This window comes from Dreissena polymorpha, chromosome 14 (genome assembly GCF_020536995.1).
Source record: "Dreissena polymorpha isolate Duluth1 chromosome 14, UMN_Dpol_1.0, whole genome shotgun sequence".
NCBI lineage: Eukaryota > Metazoa > Mollusca > Bivalvia > Myida > Dreissenidae > Dreissena > Dreissena polymorpha.
Window position 1 is genome coordinate 19,146,432 of NC_068368.1, and position 19,540 is coordinate 19,165,971.

The window sequence follows — 19,540 nt, forward strand, 5'->3', positions numbered from 1 at the left end:
AATTTACACACATTCCATAAGCCCAGCTTTCCCAGAGTGAGGCTCAGGGTTACATCACAGCCTTATTTCCATACAATAATATTTAACTTAAGTGCTGGTGCAATGTGGACAGAGGACAGGATATCTGCATTGAGTTCACCACTCACTGCCCAGTGAAACTGTAGCACGATTAGCTACACTGGTTTAAATAGGATTGTCACAATCTTATGGCTTGTAAACATGTAAATATGCATCAAATGACAAGCTTTAACATGATAAATCATGCTATAAAACATCATAGATCATTAACACTAGAAAGCAGTGTTGAAATTCTATCACCAGAAAGGAATGACAGCTATGAATTTTGTAGGTAAAAAAATCACACTTTTTTCTTTGAAAGTGACAAAGCTCTTAAGCAATGTTACTATGGCCACAAATCATACTTCATCATAGTTTGTGCAACAAACCAGCATATCCTTGCAAAAATTACATGGTACTAGACATTAATTATAAATTTACTGGGTCAACCAACAAAAGATTCAATTAGTTGAACCAGCAAGTTAATTTAAACAACTTTCGAGTTGACATGGAAAAACGAACCACTTACTTACACAATGAACACTTGAGAAATGTTTCTAGCAAAAACGCATGACTGAATAACAGTGTGTAATGATGCAAGGTACCTTGGCTTGTATTCACCAAACAATCTAAGGCATGACTGAAGAACAGTGTGTAATGATGCAAGGTACCTTGGCTTGTATTCACCAAACAATCTAAGGCATGACTGAAGAACAGTGTGTAATGATGCAAGGTACCTTGGCTTGTATTCACCAAACCAGTGTGTAATGATGCAAGGTACCTTGGCTTGTATTCACCAAACCAGTGTGTAATGATGCAAGGTACCTTGGCTTGTATTCACCAAACCAGTGTGTAATGATGCAAGGTACCTTGGCTTGTATTCACCAAACCAGTGTGTAATGATGCAAGGTACCTTGGCTTGTATTCACCAAACAATCTAAGGCATGACTGAAGAACAGTGTGTAATGATGCAAGGTACCTTGGCTTGTATTCACCAAACCAGTGTGTAATGATGCAAGGTACCTTGGCTTGTATTCACCAAACCAGTGTGTAATGATGCAAGGTACCTTGGCTTGTATTCACCAAACAATCTAAGACTTAAGTCTCAGAATAAAGCAATTCTTTTAATTGGAATATTCAAAAAATGCTTTAATTTTGAATAAAAATTTGCATTAACAATCTCTTTCTATTCCATACTGTAAATTACAAGATACCAAGTGGAAGTCTGTATATATTCAAACGTTTTTATTATTTTGTTTCCATAAATCTATGTTTAATCTTAACTCTAAGAAAGGGTCTTGAAAACACCCCTGACCAGTGTGACAATGTGGTTTAATATTCCTTGACTTTTTGCACCTCCTCTGGGGTCGTATTCTAAAAGCATCTTTAGTTAAATTTAATTCTTATCCTTAAATTGGGAAATTTTCTTAAGTAATTCATTTCATACTGCAATAGATTCTCATCAAGATATACATTTAAATAACATCATTATGCCAATGTTATTTTAGGAATATCAAAAAAACCTGTGTTAACTTATTTAGTAAAGAATACGAAACATTGTAAATTTTAACTTAAGTGAAATTATTTAAGAAATTACTTAAGGTGTTTCTGGAATACCACCCCAGTGGATTGGGCTATTTGCACTTATTTATGCTGCAACTAGATTTAATCTCTGCATGTTGGGGGACTATTTTCCTATCAGGGCAATATTAAACAAATTCTGAGTAAGATAAGTTTTGGGAGTAAATTGCACATAATTTGAGTAAAAACTCTGAGATGAGACATTTAATGAAACGTGCTCTGAGACAACTGAGCTGAATGCATGTGTGTAAGGTATCGTCCCAGATTAGCCTGTGCTAATCAGGGACAAAACTTTCCGCTTTTATGGTATTTTTATTTCAAGAAAGTCACTCCTTACCGAAATCAAGTTTAGGCGGAGAGTGTCATCCCTGATTAGACTGTGCGGACTGCACAGGCTAATCTGGGACAACACTTAACGCACATGCATTATGCCCAGTTTTCTCAGAACGCGGCTCATATAGAGACTGAGATTCTGTATATCAAAGTTGCCATGCTTGTTCCCGAGTGTCGCTCTTGGAAAATGCATGTCCACACATTCTGCTTTTTATGAAATTTTTCGTTTAAGAGAGGTCTATCTAAACGAAAAATCCAGTGTAGGTGGAAAGTGTTGTCCCCGATAAGACTGTGTGGAGTGCACAGGCTAATCTGGGACGATACCTTACACACTTCATTCAAGAATGAAGAGTAACTCGCAGGCTGTTTTGGTTTTATGCTGTTTGCACATAGCCATTTTCACTTTGCTTCAGAGTGGGAAAGGGTTAAATGCCTATCACTTAAGATATAAACAATAGCAATTTCAGCAAATAATCTAAAAGTGAACATGTGATATAGATGCAAAAGCCAGTATAAATTATGTAGGGATTTAGCTAAAGCAGAATGGCAGGGGTCCTTCCATTTTTATGCCCATCCTTTAAAATACATTTCCCCCCTTCCATTGTTATGTCCCACCCGTGTAAAATATACCCCACCCTTTTTTAGTTCTCTTTCAATTACAGTCGTCGAAATTCACACTGGTCCAACAGCAAAAAACTAGTACTTTTTCTTTCGGGCTTGTAAGAAATCCAATAATACAAGCCCGACGTGCTTGTAAAATTAAGAAAACAGAAAACGTGTTCCACTTTCATTTTCAATAATTGTAAACAAAGTTTTGAGCGGCTTATATCAACTGCCGCTTATGTCTTTAACACATTGCGCGCACAAGTGCTGCGAAATCAGCTGATAATTGGATTACTGCGCATAAACCAAATAGTTTTGTGGTTCCCGGATTTCTATCATGTAAAATAAATGTTTTGCGTTGCGTTCCGAACACAGAGAGTAATGGCGGAACAGTTGTCATTGAAGTACGTCACTAGGATGTGGGGGCGAAACTGGGGAAGGGAGAGCCCATGGAAGTTGCTGGCAGGGTTGCGAATGCGAATCTGAGGTAATTGTGATCAACGCATTTGTAATCTGGCTTTTTGTAGAATAACCTGGCACTTAATCGCTTATATATTTTCTGGTGGTCCAGGGTTGCTCTCTCTTTTACATGGATATATGGGATACAGTTCTGCTAATGGTTTACCTAAACTTTATATATATTTAAAATTGTGATTAGATTGAAATCCATGTGTGAAATTAATTTCTTCTTATTTCAGGATCCGAAAGAGGCTGGCTCAGATGACACGGAAGCTGACGTGGACGAGGATGAAATTAATAAGAGAGTTGTATTGTATTCTAAAGATTGAATAAATGAATGCTTCTTTGGATGTTTCATATTATTTTTATCTGCATTTTTAACAAAAATGTTTGGCTAGTAAAATCTGACTCGGGCTAGTACAAATTCCCATATTACTAGCCCGACCTGCTTGTAGATTTAAATCTGAATTTCAGTGACTGATTTATCAAAGGGTTAGGTTATTGAACATGTAAAACAGAAACATACAGTATAACATTGAATAAGCATCAAATTATTTATAACAATAATCTATCACGGCATATATGCTGAATGATTGCTTGAAGTACTTGAAGTGGAAACAGCACAATTAAGTCCCTCAAGTCACTTAAAATGTGAAAAGTTTACCATCTGATGATTTTTCTGGAAAGAGAGCACTATGCCCCTCGTCAACCCCCCCCCCAGCAGAATTTTTTAAGTCCGCTTAATCACCAATTATAAACACTACACAAACAATGATGGTTCTTAATATCAATTTTGCTCCAAGATACGTACATTACAGTGATGTTTTAACAAAATGTCTGTTGACTGATCATACCTATCTTCTTCCTTTAACATCTAAATACACCAAAATCCGACACCAAATGAGACTTGTTCTCGCAACTTGTCTGAATGCATGTGTGTTAAGTGACTTGCCAGATTTGACAAGGCAGTCTGCACAGCCTAATCTGGGATGACACTCTCCCCTTGGATAGAAATTTCAATTAAATAATGTTCTAAATGAAAATATATAAAGAATGCCATGTATTACACATGTTAAATTGATCATATGCCACAGCAATAATACAACTGCACGCTCGAAACTGCTCTTTGACAGACGACCACCCTGCCCTTTTCAAATCCTTGCTGGTGCATTATGACAGCCTTCTTAAAGCCTTTATAACGCTAAAAATCAACGAAAAATTTGTAAAGTATTTTGTAAAATAAATTTAAACAATTAAAAATCATTGTTCTGTATGGCAATAGCCGAAATTTCAACGCCAGATGTGGTCTGCTAAAATAGATGTTTGTAGATACAAAATGCTCATTTTTATTATTGTTTTGCATTTTTAATTCCATTTTAATTTCCCGCAATGATATCTATTCATCAACACATGAACACTAACATGGCACCATTTACGTGTATGTGTGTCATATGAATATATATATTCGCTGGAAATTAAAATGGAATTGTGTCACAAATAAATAAAAACCAGCATTTTGTATCTACAAAAATCTATGTACCGTAAAACGTTGTGTATGAGGCGCACATTTTTACCCCCAAATTTAATTTTAAAAACTTGATGCGCGTTATGAACAACTACAGCCATGCCAAGACATTTTTTCCCTGTCAGTTACCCAGTTACGGTAACTCGCATCATTCTGTTCCCCGTTGTTTTAACTGTAACTATGTTAATAATTGTGTTATATTTACGATCTGAATATAGATGGACAAACGTTATGAAGTTAACATTAATATTTTCTATCTTTTTCAGGTACATACAGAGCATTGAAATCGAATAAATTTGAAGAAGAAAATGAAAAACAAGGAAGCCATTTTTATTTAAACTTTATTGTTTTTTCCCACAATATTATTCCCTACTGTACTAGGGTTACACAATTTATTTGGGGGCACTTGTCGATTTACAATAGTATGTCCGCAAGGTCTTTCCCGATATATTTATTATTATTTTCCTTGCTTTTCAAATGTGTTAATAAAATTGATGTTGTGTTTGTTTACACGTTTTCATACGTCTTGTTAAGATTGGGGTTGTGATTATCAAGCAATTTGCGTCACCTGTCAAGTTTTGTGTAGCTGGGCTATTATCAAAACATGCGAACCTGCAAACGACTTCACACCTCCATTGTTTGTTTAACGCCGGTAATGTCAGTAATGGTGTTGATAAGTTTGAGTTGTTAAAGTCTCCTGTCAATTATAGACGCTCGAAAAGAACGCGTGAGATGGGAAATGTAAATTGAATGCGTGGTTTTGAATTAGTCATGTGTGAATAACCCCGTGCCAATACCAATAAAAAATTTCAGTGTCTTAGTTATACCAAGCACACTTATCAGTCCGCAATGTGTACTCCTCCACGATAAAATTGTGGACAGTTACTTCGGAGACTTATGATGAAAACCTAGATGGTATCCTCGTGGAAATTGTGCATTTCATGCATAATTCATTTAAAATCGAAACATTTATGTGTAATATTATAATTAAAAAAGAAACACACAAACAAGTTGTATCTTTATCGTTATCGTCTTTATGATAATTAATTAGTGAAAAATATTTTTTTTTTTGCTTCAAAAACTATTTTTCCCGATTTTTTTGCTTCAAAAAGTAGATGCGCGTTATACATAAATGCGCGTTATACACAGCGTTTTACGGTAATCATACCACATCTAGCGTTAAAATTGTGGCTATTGCTAAAAGGAACACTGATTGTTTAAGTGTTAACTTTTTTTACGAAATACTTTACGCAAATTTTGTTGATTTTGAGTGTTATAGAGGCTTTAAAATATTTCCTTACTTGTTGTAATGTCTACCCAGTTCAGGAGAATATCATATCGAAAAGTATCTCAATACCGGCAAGCCGTACTTTTTTAACACTTTCAACACTTCTTAACTCAACTCCTGTATAAAGTTTATGCGCAAAGGCTAATCTGGGACAACACTTTTTTCACACATGCATTTAGCCCAGTTTTCCCATAACCCAGCTTATCATATCTAAAGGTATCTAAAACAGCCTTAGGCTTTCAAATCAACAGATTTTTACTAAAATCCTACTTCATTAGGCCCTAATTCAACTCTCTTACCCAGTTTCACAGACCCGTCCATGGTGAGCAGTACATTTCCAGCCTTGAGATCCCTATGTATGACGTGCTGGCTGTGTATGAAGGCGAGCCCCTCACACATCTCACGACAAACATAGCGGATCTGCTTCTCGTTCAGAGGCTTTTCCAGGTCCACCATGATGCTGTCCACCGCTCCTCCGCCACAGAACTCTATGAACATCTGCAAGTAACAATATGGGGTAGTATTTTTACGATTTCAATACAGTGGTTCCAACGTTAATTTGACGTTAATTTTTCCTACCTTTGTAAAGCTATTATAAGAAAGTCCCAAACTCTTCAAAAAGTAAGTTGCCACCTTTTAAAAATGGAGAATATATGAATCATGAACTTTTTCAAATTTTGAAAATTTGAGTTACGAACTTGTCAAAATTGTGAAAAACTTACATTCTATAATATTTTAACCACTTTTATTATCAGTTTTTAAATATATGTAAGCATAAAATCAACAACATTAATTCCCCAATTTAGTCAAAAGGACGTGATATTTTCCAATCGAAAGAGACCCGGCCCTACATGTATTTCCAAAATGGTAGAAAAAAAAACTGAAAAATAAATCAGATAAGAAATAACCACAAATTAAGTAGACTCTGCTGAAAATAATGACACATCATTGCAAATAGATACAAATATAAAGCATTACTAATGAGAAAACACTGAATCATTAGGAATGATTGTTGTTGTCAAATGTTCTTTCTTCACAAGTATCAATTAAAATAAGTAGGAAATGAGTATTGATCTATAACACTCAGGAAGGCAAATTAGAATTCAATGGACACTAGTTCAAGTCCTACTCAGGAAAAAAAAAAATACATTTTTTTCCTTGCTTCAATTCTTTTCTTGTCATTGAAATGGATCTCTACAGAGATGTGGTTAAAATTTAGTAAAGTAATGGAATTAACTGAAATGGCCAGATCTGTAAACAATTCCCCTTTAAGGCAGATGGCCCTATCCCCCTTCACAATATGTTATAAACGTCTAGCCAGAGTGGCCTCATCTGTATGTCCCCTTCTAAATACATGTATACTGTAAAATGTCTGGCCCGAGTCAATATACATGTACATGTACCTAGCCAAATAGCTGTAGATATTATCAACTGTGATTTTATTGTTTTATAGAGATTGAAATATTCTTCAGTTATGAACTTATGATAATGAATTTTACACCTAATGATTTGAAATACGAGTATTTCATTTAGAAATTTGATATATGTGTTTACAAATTTTCTCTGAAATTGTGTGATCTTAATATACTGTGTTTTTTTAAGTTGTTTCAAAATAGTTAATAACAAGGCTATTGTCAAGCAATTATTATGGTCCCCTCCCGGCTCCACCATTGTCAGAGATTCCATTTTCAGAAAAAAAATTGCCATAGCAACCAAAATTTTTGACGAAGGAACAAAATGAAATGACGTGCATAATGTTCATATTGCCATCTATCCATGTTGCAAGTTTCATGAAAAAATATTAAGAACTTTTAAAGTTATAGCAGGATCCAGAAAAGTGTGACAGACAGACAGACTCGACACAGACAGACTCACAGACGCACAAAGCGCAAACCATAAGTCCCCTCCGGTGAAACCGGTAGGGGACAATAATTTGTATAAAGACTATTATTATAAACAAGAATTGCTTATTATAATCATACTTACTACTCAGCAATTTAATGGCAATTCTAAATATTTGGACAAATAAAGATTGTTTGTTTTTATTACATATGTTCATGTCTACCCCTAATATTTGAAGCAGTGAAAGGCAACTCAGTCTGTTAACAGATTCAAGGTAAAATCAAATCAAATCAATATTTTAAATACTACACATACAAATATTATAAATACTACCCTCGCATACCCATAGCTTGCCTCCATAGTAATATGTCTCGTGCAGGCCCACAACATTTTTGTGTTTACACTTGGTGAGAATGTCTATTTCCACCATGAAGTCCTCAAGGTCATCCTCCGCCTTGATCTCCACCAGCTTCAAGGCTGCCAGGGTCTTGTTGTCCCTGTGCTGGGCCTGGAACAACAGAAAATTCCAGAATAGCAGAAAGTGTTGCTTCTGATTTTCCTGGGCGGACGGGGATTTTCCATCTGAACACGCCTATGTCACCTAACGTGCTGTTCTTGTTTGTATAAAACTATTAACACACACAAATGTGTTCATGCCGCGTTAACATTAACATTCGGAAGCGTGTTTCAGATTACAAATTAAATTATGCTTATGAGAATTCGACAAAACATGTATAGTTGTGTCTAATGATTTCAACAATTATTTGTCTAAACGCTGTACAAGTCAAATAAATGTTTTGACCATATGTGTCTTGTTCTGTGAAAATTGGGCAAAATGCAGGTGCGTAAAAGTGTCGTCCCAGATTAGCCTGTGCAGTTTGCACAGGCTAATCAGGTATGACACTTTCCGCTTTAATGGTATTTTTCGTCTAAAGGAAGTCCCTTTTTACCGAAAATGTAGTTTAAGCGGAAAGTGTCGTCCCTGATTAGCCTGTGCGGACTGCACAGGCTAATCTGGGATGACACTTTACGCACACATGCATTAGGCCCAGTTTTCTCAGAACAAAACACATATTATGCATAAAATGCACAATTTCTATCAGGATTACAATCGGTGGCCATCACAGTTTTCTAAGTAATTTACAAATATTTCATTGTTGAGGTGTACACAAACTTATGGCAATTAGGTCACTCGTCATGAGTTTACTGCCGGTATTCAATTCCTACGAGTGCTGTCGCCAATGCAAAGCGTGCGCTCTCATTGGCAAAATAGATTGTCCAATAAGTCGCGTAAATGACAGACGATTGTAAATTGGCTCTCAAAATATTTGGTGAAGTTGATATCGCTTTGATCTTAAGAATGGATAATTGCGGTTACTGAAAAATATACTAGTCTGTAAATCTCAAGCACCCCGCAGAGCCTGATTTTGAAATTCAAGTGCCCCGGTGAGGGACTGTTAGATGGCCTGTGGAAAGCACTGATGGACAATTTTGCACATAATTTTTGTAATGCATGATATGTTTAGAAGTTAGACTTTTCGTTTGAAAAAGATGCCAAATGGAAATAACTTATCACTATGTGCAGTCATTACGTATTTTATTTCCATGACGAAAAAATGTGGGACCCATTGCGACCCTTTAACTAGGAGAATGTGTACACACCTGACTAATGAAATACAATCAAGGTTTGACATGACGCATATAAGCGGGAGCTATTTACTACTGTATTTTAATACTAATTAGAAAAAGTTTAAAATTTAAGAGATTCATGGGAAGGTTTTTCTGCAACAAATTGTATGCTTGTTTGACAAGACAGTTTTAACAGTTTTAAATTGATTATACAAGTTTTTCTGCTATTGGTCTTTGTTATTTGGCTTAACAAACTTCATTAAACAGGTTAAAAAATACTGACTTGACTTGTTCTCTCAATTTTTAAACTCTGCAAAGTGAACCAGAGCTGCCTGAGATATGTCAGAGATATGACACTATATGTCAATACTATTGAAATTTATATGAGCGGAGCTCTGTGGAAAGGGGGTTTAATGCATGTGTGTAAAGTGTTGTCCCAGATTAGCCTGTGCAGTCCACACAGGCTAATCAGGGACGACACTTTTGGCCTAAACTGGATTTTTTGCTAGGAAGAGACTTTCTTTAAACAAACAATACCATAAAAGCAGTATTTAATTGGAAATTGGTCAAACGTAAATGTTTTGTTTGAGAAATATTTCCTTAACTGATAAAAGCAGCTCTTTTTGCAGCAAGATTATGGCAGTTAGCTCTATTGAGCAGCCAGTTTATGGCAGTCACTTACCAGAGCTGATTAAGCCAGTGCAATCAAGCCCCAGGGTCATTGTTAGTTATATCATTAATTAACCTACAATTGCAGGCTATATGGCAAAACTGAAAGATTATCAATGAGGTCACAGCATCAGTGTTCTGCTAGACAAGTCACTCAAAAAACATTAATTGAAATCAAAATTAACACAACAGCTTTAAATCTACTGACTACCGGTAGTTATTATTCTGTCATATTCATATTATTATAGTAATGTGGCTCTGAAATAACTGACCCTGTTTGTTTGTTATGGCCCACTGAAACTAACATCTCATGTAATATTTATTAAATTCAAACCATAATTTCAGAAAATATATCGTTTCTTCACGTTCTGCATTGAGAATAAATTAAAATTCACTCCTCCATTGGTTGTTACAATTTATAATGAACAATGCCCATACAAGAAGAGAATGTTATATGAAGACACCTTTGCAAAATCAGACATCAATTACATCATATCTTTAATAACAAAATAGAAACATGTTGGGTTTTTTTCAAAAAACTTTAAATGGTACATGGTCAGATGATATACAATATTTAAAGTTATAGAAGCCAAAAGTGTTGGCTTACCAACCATTATCCTGGTAACCTGGTTGGCTTAATGACATTTTCTACACTCAGAATTACATGTAGTATACATGTAAATTGATGCAATCTTGGAAACCGTTTCTTCACAAACCCCAGGGGCCCCACTATAATATTAAAACAGGGACTGCTTACTTGAAATGAGTCAGCAAGAAATCAAAGTACTGACAGTACTGGTGTGACGATGCTTTTGAAGAGGATTGATATAAAAGCATCTATTTAAGTTTATCTACATCCAGAGCTCCAGATAAGAGGCGTATCTGCGTATTAACGCATTGAAAAATAAAAAAACGCATTAAAAATCGTCCCAGTACGTAACAAAACGCAATACATATCTTGGCACGTAGTTTAAATCGATTTAAGTGCGTAACTGGTTTAACCAACAATGCAGTTGAATTTTAAGTGTAAGTTAACCTTTGAATCAAAAGTAAGTCAAATTAAATAAGCTTGTAATAAGGTCACAATATACTAAATAGTTTCCCTATACATTTCAATGTAAAAGTGACATCTTTAAGCGAAAATAAATGCAACATTTTGCACATAGAGATCCCCATAACCATACCTTTTCTTAAAGGCCATTCTAAGCGGAATCGATTTATGCAATAAAAAAGATACGTCATGTACAGTACAAAAAATAACTTGACACAAATCAAAATCGACTGTTTTTGCAACTTTTTTTCGGCCGTTTCTTAGTGGAATGTAACCTTTTTCAGTGCAATGGTTTACTATAGTCTTCAAGTTTATCATATTTCAGGGTTTCAGTAGCGAACACCTATTCATGCCCTACCGTTATCTCCGAAAGATAACACCCGAATAATAGTACAAAGTGTAAAACATGCCTTCCTGTCAACTATGATATTTTTTTAGAGAGTACTACATGAAACGGTTATTTAGTATACTGTAACATATAAGACAACATTTATTGTTAACCTTGCGAAAAATAAACACTTCTTTATAATTATAAACCTATTTTCAACACGAGTGCCAAATTTCAGATCCATCTTTCACGTAAAAATGCTTGAAAGTGCATTTTATAATAACGCCTGGTAAGCCATCTGGCTTTCGCGGTCGGAGCTTTGATTTATAAAGGTGTTCAGTAATTTAAAAAAATCTGCCCTTAATAAGAGCAATCAGTCAAAGTACTGCAATACTGTTACAAGCTACCTCCATAAAGAAAAAAAAAACAACTATAAAAACGTGTTTTGAGGTCCTTTCAGGAAAAACTGTTGCGATTTGAAACGCTAAAGACAAGTTTTTGTACGATTTTTTATCATTTTCCTCTGAAAAGCACTTTCTTCGTAAAAACTCACAATGCTTCTTAAATTCATGAAACAAACGCATTTATTCTGTGAAAATTGTCAAAACGCGTAAAACCCCACCCCAAAAAATGGTGATTTTATGTAAATACAACTCCTTCGTGACGGGGCCTGATTTGCGGTTAAAAATGGCGGCCCTCATGTTTGTGGATCAAAAGAGGGATGTTTTAAGCGACCAGCGACTACTGCGGGAATATTTTTAAAGAAATTCTGTTCATATCGTCATTTTAAATTCATTCTGTTTGCATTTAATAATATAAATAATAAATAATAATATTTCTAGATTAAACACACCATTTACTTTGTCAGTTTTCTATGGAAATGGAAAATACTCCTAAATATACCTAAATACACTTTATGGCTGAAACAAAGGAGTAAAATACGCTTAAACAATAATGTAAGGGGGTTAAATACCCTTTAGACTAAATCCTTATCTGGAGCTCTGTCTACATCACCACAATTGTGTATGTGGGTACAAAAATTTTGGGTAGGAAAAAAATGGGTACGAACATTTTGGGTACAATAATTATGCCCCCCCAAAAAATGGGTAAGAAAAAATATTTGGTTACGAAAAAAAAATTGGATTGGAAAAAAAATTGGGTGCGAAAATTTTTTTGGGTACGAGCAAACATTTGGGTACGAAAAAAATTGGATACGAAAAAAAATTGGGTACGAAAAATGTAGGGTACAAAAAAAATGGGGGTACGGGGCAGGGGATCTGAAATATTTTAAGAGTCTACTTGTCCACAGACAAGTTGGACCCACAAATTCACTTATCCGTACCAAAGAAGTACAAATGTACTTGTCTGTACTTTTAAGATAGATAAAGGAAAATGTCATTACTAATTAAGCAAATAATACAAGCATACACTTTTGTTAACTTCTATTTTAAATTATAAACATAGTTAACTAGAAAATTCACATGAACAAAAAATACAAGCAAGATGTGCATATAATAAGATCACGTTCAAGTCACACATGATACCATCTCGGATATTTAATAATCTCAACATGACTAGACAATTTTACTTGAAATAAAATAATCTCCGTTAATTATAAGTATATAATTATCCGCTAATAAAGGAAACTCCTGACAAAGTTTACATTTACACACATCGGCAACGTGTTCAAGCCAAGGAAAACCAATTAGACAACAAATTCTCGTTTCCGCTTGGCGTCGTTTGTTTATCATATTCATACTTGGCTTTTCTCTTCTTTTCCGACGCCGAACTGATTTTATCATTGGTCTGATTAGCGTCATGGCTTGACGTTGAAGTGGTTTTATTATATAAAAATCGAATGCAGGTCGTTAGAACATGTATGCGGCCATTTGCAATGTACGAAAAGTGTTATCTAATGCGTGATTGGCTGTTGCTATACACATGTGTGCTGGTTTCTCTATTAAAATTGTTTTCTTATGCGTGATTGGCTGTTGCTATATATATATATATACTCGTGGACTGGTTTACTACATTAAATAATTATTATCGGAAAATAACCTACTTCCAGTTGAAAAAGTGTGCCAGTCCGCAGATTAATCATATGCTATTTATATAAACTTTCGTTTTTGATTTTCGGAAAATAGAGTAGTTTCGTTCTCGAAAAAAAAATACCACGGAAATTTTACTTGTCCCCGGACAAGTCAGCTTTCAAAAACTGCTTGTCCGGAAGGGGAAATTGACGACTCGGACAACTCGGACAGCGTATTTCAGAACCCCTGCGGGGCAGTAGTACCCATAGGGAACTTGATCCATTCAGCGAAACTGGGAGGGGGGTTACATTCTCGATCAAATATAACAAGAAATATCTTTAAAAAAATATTTGACGTGTATTTTCTGTACCACTTATCTTAAAAAATGTTCTGTTACAGAAAAACCTTTGTGGGTTATAACAGTACGTTTCAGCATATGAATTCAAAACTTGACATGCTTTTAAATTACACCATGCTCTTTAATTTCACATGTATATCATACCAAACTTGATATTTCATTGTTTTCTTTTCTAAGTTAATGATATTTTAATCAATATAAACTAATAATTGTAAAAAAATACGGTATTTTACAACTTTTCTTTTCTTCGTCGTCGTGGTTGACAGTCCCTTTAAATTTAATTTATTCTGAAAGAAATCACTGTCTGAGATTTTTTTAACTAAAATGGTTGCGAAGAAGTGCCAAGTAGAGAGATTTTTGTTGTAACCACATATCGAGCTCTTAGATTGTGTTTCACTCCCGAGTTCGTTGTGAGTAAAAACAAATAATAACAACAATATAACAGATCCAAAGATGCATTCCCTTGCATGCTAATGTTTTATATAGACATAATTAGTAAAATTATATTTGATATTGTGCATGATTATCATAAAAAACCATGATTTTGTCAACCTTCTATATATGCGCTTATATAAATTCCACCTCTTTTTGCCAACCAGTGAACGGAGTCTAAACTTTGCAGGTGCGCGTGACGTCACCAGTCAACTGGTCTATAAAACTTAGATGATGGGTTCCAAGGCGGCAAGGCACAAACCCATAGGGTAAAGTGATCTAGAGTCGGACACGATCTGAAGTCGGACGTTTTTGGACAAGTTTTTCTGTCGATTTTAGACAGTTCAGCATGTAAACAAGTGTACATTAACCGAAATAAATATTTAAACCAATAAAATAAGTCGTTTGTCTGTTGTGGCGTACTTCCCAGCATTCCTGAAGTTCATTTCTAAAAATACCTTCACTGGCGCGAATTTCAAAATTGACAACGCAAAAGAAGTAAGTTTTGTTTGCGTTTGAAACAGTCTAGCAGTGTTGAAATCTGTTTGAGCAATTGACATCTTTGTTTAAGCTGTAGATTTATGATCATTTTGTAAACTAAATTTAAGTTTAATCGTAGTTTCTTTGAATTGATCAACAAATTTCCCCACAGACAACATGAACCATTTTAGATATTGAGTCGGACAGCAAAACAACGCAATTTGATATTGAGTCGGACACTGTCAGACTCAATGTAAGTTGTGAATAAACAATGTTTAACCTATATTTACATATGAAAGTTTATAGATAGGTCTCAAATACAGAAATAAGCCGATTTTATTACGGGTTTACGTGGAACTAAATGCAAATGTTGACAAGTCCAATAGCTCTTATATGTTCCATTCATCAAACAGTTTACTCGGTCTGTGCTAGATTGTTCTAATTAATTTGTGCAAAGTGTTGTTTTTTTTTACTACTTTTGTTCATTTCCAGCACAAAATGAGCACGTAAACCAAATTCTTACATGTTGCGCTTTCCGAAATTCGTTGATATCTAACGATGTTTATTCATACAAAAATATCATGTGAGAAATTGGGCTATGTTGGTAATAATAGGATTTTACCACTATTTTACACTGTTTGCACTTTGTAGTTAATAGTTTGTGCTGTCGTATTTCACTTTGTAATTAATAGGATGAAGAACGTGATAATCCGCAAGTTTTGTGTTGTCGGTATGCACCATACAGGTGCGAAGCAGCTAGAAGTCGGTCCATTGCATTATTGTCGTCATGAACCTGGTAACCGAAAGGACTGTAATGCGATTGCAGTTTATGGAGACTCACACCTGCACCAGGGCCGATATTATCTTCGCCGTGAAGATGCCCTTAAGCTCAAGACTGTATTGAATTTTGCAAAAGGGTCGTGTTACCTTTGGGCCAAAAATGTCCCCAGAAAAGTTTTCAAAGCTGCGTGGGCCGATGCAGAATTGCAGCATCGGCTTCGTTGCTGCGAAACAGATGCAGACTCCATAGCTGTGCCTGAGCTATTAAAGAGTTCATACATATATAAAATCTATTAACATTCTGTGAAATTTGACAGTGCAGCTACAGTTGACAGTTTCTTATTTCCAATGTTTTATTCATTATGTTTGTTTATATTTGCCAATAAATAAAATAAATGTATTTAAAACGTATCGGCTTAATTTTTGATACTTCAGTGGCTCTATATAATCGGGATGTCTGTTCGCCGCGATGAATATAATGTTCCCAAATCGTCTTTGCCTGATAGGGTGACTGGTAAAGCACGGCGCTACCTGGGGTAAAAAGCACAAAATGTCCTCGACTGATGAAAAGGCTCTTATTGAGGCCGCCACTTCATAAGCGGCCAGGGGTTTTGGGTTTAGTAAAGGTAACATTTTAAGGTACGTGGGGATTTTTGCCGATCAGAAAGGCGCATCGTTTAAGCGTGGCAGGCCTTTGGATATGTTGTGGATATTGATAAAGTTGAAAGCTCGGAACCCTGAGTTCTCCTTGCGAAGCCCTCAGGTAACTGCAGCAAACAGGCACACGACCATGACATGTAATGCACCAAAAGAAAAAAAAGTCGCGTACACACATGTTTGAGTGGTTTTGTAACTGGATTACTCATAGATACGAATTAGAAATTATGCTGTACATTGTATTTGTCTTTAGCTTGAAAACACGAATCTTTAATCTTCAACTTGTTTTCGATACCCGATGGGCTTCATAGACGTTCATGTTCACACACGCTAACTCACGTAGTGCATTAAGCAAGGCATCGTAACTATGTAGTTGCCCAATATTAACCTGATACTCTTGAATTGTGTGAAAATAAATTTAGCAAAACCTCGCTGGTCTAGTATGGCAACCACCAATCGAACTTGTATGCACCGGGAGAGAAGTCGAACCCGGGTCGCCAAGCTTAGAAGCGCGTGTAGCAACCACTGGTCGATAACGTAAGTATATAAGTAATTTTACATCATTTAATTAGATTAATTCATTTCAATATAAACCAAATATTGAAAAAGCATTAATAGAACAAATATTTTTGCATTATTGACTTAAAATAGTATAAAACCATATAATATATGGCCATTTACTCTGACATCTCTCACTGTCCGACTCAATATCAAAACTGTCCGACTCACAATCGAACTGGAGTAGCTGTATTCAACTACACATATAGGCGCAATCTAAACCGTTTTGCCTGCAAAAACGGTTGAAATGCATAGCGGGAATAGTAGGCTGGGTACCAGTTTGAAGAAACCGTCCTGACAGTTCTAAATATAGCTCAAATCGTTCGAAACTGAAAACACTGTCCGAGTCACGATCACTTTACCCTATTACAAGTAATAGTTTAAATTGACTGCATAGTTGATACAAATATCTATCTGTTAATGGACAATTGAATTTAAATCAGATCAAATAACATTGCGATGCATGGCAATAATTCATTGTTTCATACCCAGGCATTCAAAAAAGAAGTTTTGTTGACTCAATTGGTTTTTGTTAAGCGGGTTATGGAGGTTTCGGTAAATGACAAGTTCGGTAAATTGATTTATAGAGTAAAAGCCGTGGAGGTTTCGGTAAATTGATTTATAGAGGAGGTATACCTACAACGAGGTGTTAATGACACCTATTATCGGCTTACAATAACATTAGGGGCATTTATTTGCAAACTGTGGATTAATTTTGATGTACATTAATTGAGTTGTTTGGCACTAATTAATTTATCGGTTTAAATGTACGGACTTGATTTTATCAAATTAGAGATGTTTGCAAAGTTTTATTATTAATTATCCAGGCTTGCAACCTATAAATATTCTAATCGATGGAGGTAAATTATATACTAAGGTCATGGTCGTTTTGTATTTTATATATGTTTTTAAACAATTAGTTGATAAAAACCTTAATTAAAGCGTATCAATTAAAAAAATATAATAATGTGGCTCTTACAAGAGGTGGCCTCCACGTGGCAAGAGCTGGGATACATATTCATTATGTTGGCAAACTACCTCATGTTTATATAATGGTTAAGTTTCGGTGGTTTAAAATACTAAGATCAAATATGTTTGTTTCGTATATAAATAAATTTCTCGCTTCTTTTTCCTAGTTATCAGTTAAATTTTATATATTGTTTTTTCTTGTGTTTTTCTCAACCAGAAACCAGAAAGAAATAATAAAACATATAAATAAATATAAAATTCAACATGAAATCATTTTTATTAAATCATATTTTACAAGAAACTTTTTAAAATAGCATTAAACTTAATTGAAGAGCTTACATTGATTCCGCCATAAATCATTATTTCTTATTACTATTATGTTATTTAAATAAAAGCACCAATTTAAAAAACAAACAACAGTATTGCGTTATTTAAATCGTAAAATTAACCAAAAATTTCCCAACAGAATTCGTTTTTCAGAGGTTGCATTTTCATTTCCCTTAATTCTTTACCTTAGGCATAGCATTAATTACTCTACTCAAAATTAATCCACAGTTTGCAAATAAATGCCCCTAATGTTATTGTAAGCCGATAATAGGTGTCATTAACACCTCGTTGTAGGTATACCTCCTCTATAAAATCAATTTACCGAAACCTCCACAGCTTTTACTCTATAAATCAATTTACCGAACTTGTCATTTACCGAAACCTCCAGCACCCTGTTAAGCACCCTTTGTCAAATTCATGTGTACAATTTACAAATACGATTAATATAGAGTTTCCAAGAGCCTTGAACCCACAACAATTGCAACATAAGGGCAGGTGAATTGTTGCTCTGAACTGAACCCTGCATTTTAACAGGTGGAGAGAAGGCAAACAAATACAACATGCTCAAATGTATACCTTGTAGACTTTTCCAAATGCTCCATCTCCCAGCTCACCAACAAGTTCCCAAACGTGGTTTGGATCTTTATCTGTGATAATGTTTCGATCACTTATTCCACGTTTCTTTGCCACAACTCCCAGCCCTAAGAGCTTTTTAAAACTTGTCAAAAATGACATTTTGATTTTAATATTTCTAAATATCAATATTTATGTGCTTTATGGGTCGCGTTTAACCAAATAAAGCATGTTGACACACAAAATAAACCGGCTCATTTGGTAAGAGCAGTGTATGGACTACATGTTACCATAATTTTGCCTTTAAAACGCTTAAATCCATTAATTTTGAAACAATAATTCAAGGACTTTCGCTTATTTGCTGTTGCGGAAAATTTCTCCATCTTGTTTCCTGCGAGCATGCGCAGTACAAAGTGGCCGACCCGTACAAATTTCTAATATTTACTTCCGTGTTTATGTTCAGGACACGCCCATTTATAAATCACATTCTTCAAGCGCATTTTAATGATTATACGTGAAATATTCATGTATACGTTTTCCCGAATAAAAGTTAAAAAAACAACCGCCAGATTAGTTGCAATAATTCAACACTAAGCTTGATACCCCAATGGGCTGCTTTAACAGAGCCGCCATAGCAAAAATTATAAAAGGCTCTGGCAGTCCGTTTATACAGGGACATATAAAAAAAAATATAGGTCCCTGGTTTATATGGACTACCGTCAGATCGATTCCGTTCCGGATTCAGACATCGGATAAAAGGTGAATTGGCTTCGGAATCAGTTACTAGATTTACCGCATTGTCAGTACCGAAAGCGCACTGTAATATGTAAATTATGGAAATAATAAGTTGACCAGTTAAATTTTCAAGTAAAGAATAACCGAAAACTTGTTTCTTAATACATTTTTCATGGAATATTTCGTACAAATTAGATCTTAAGCGCACTACATTATGTCAAGTAACGCTGTATCGTTACCGAAAGCGCAATGTTGGCACCGAACCCGCACTGTATA

The 19,540-nt window shown here is 35.1% G+C and overlaps 1 protein-coding gene across 1 annotated transcript in view; it reads right to left on the bottom strand.

The window, feature by feature from the left end:
• Positions 1-18,951, bottom strand: part of LOC127856855 (serine/threonine-protein kinase 10-like) — a 94,613-nt gene extending 75,662 nt beyond the window's left edge. Inside the window, exons 1-3 of the mRNA XM_052393009.1 lie at positions 18,533-18,951; positions 8,032-8,196; positions 6,146-6,344 (exon numbers count right to left, since the gene is read on the bottom strand). Of these exons, the coding sequence (XP_052248969.1) occupies positions 6,146-6,344; positions 8,032-8,196; positions 18,533-18,691 (523 nt within the window). The 5' untranslated portion in view covers positions 18,692-18,951. The remainder of the gene's footprint in view (positions 1-6,145; positions 6,345-8,031; positions 8,197-18,532) is intronic.
• Between the last annotated feature and the right edge of the window lie 589 nt (positions 18,952-19,540).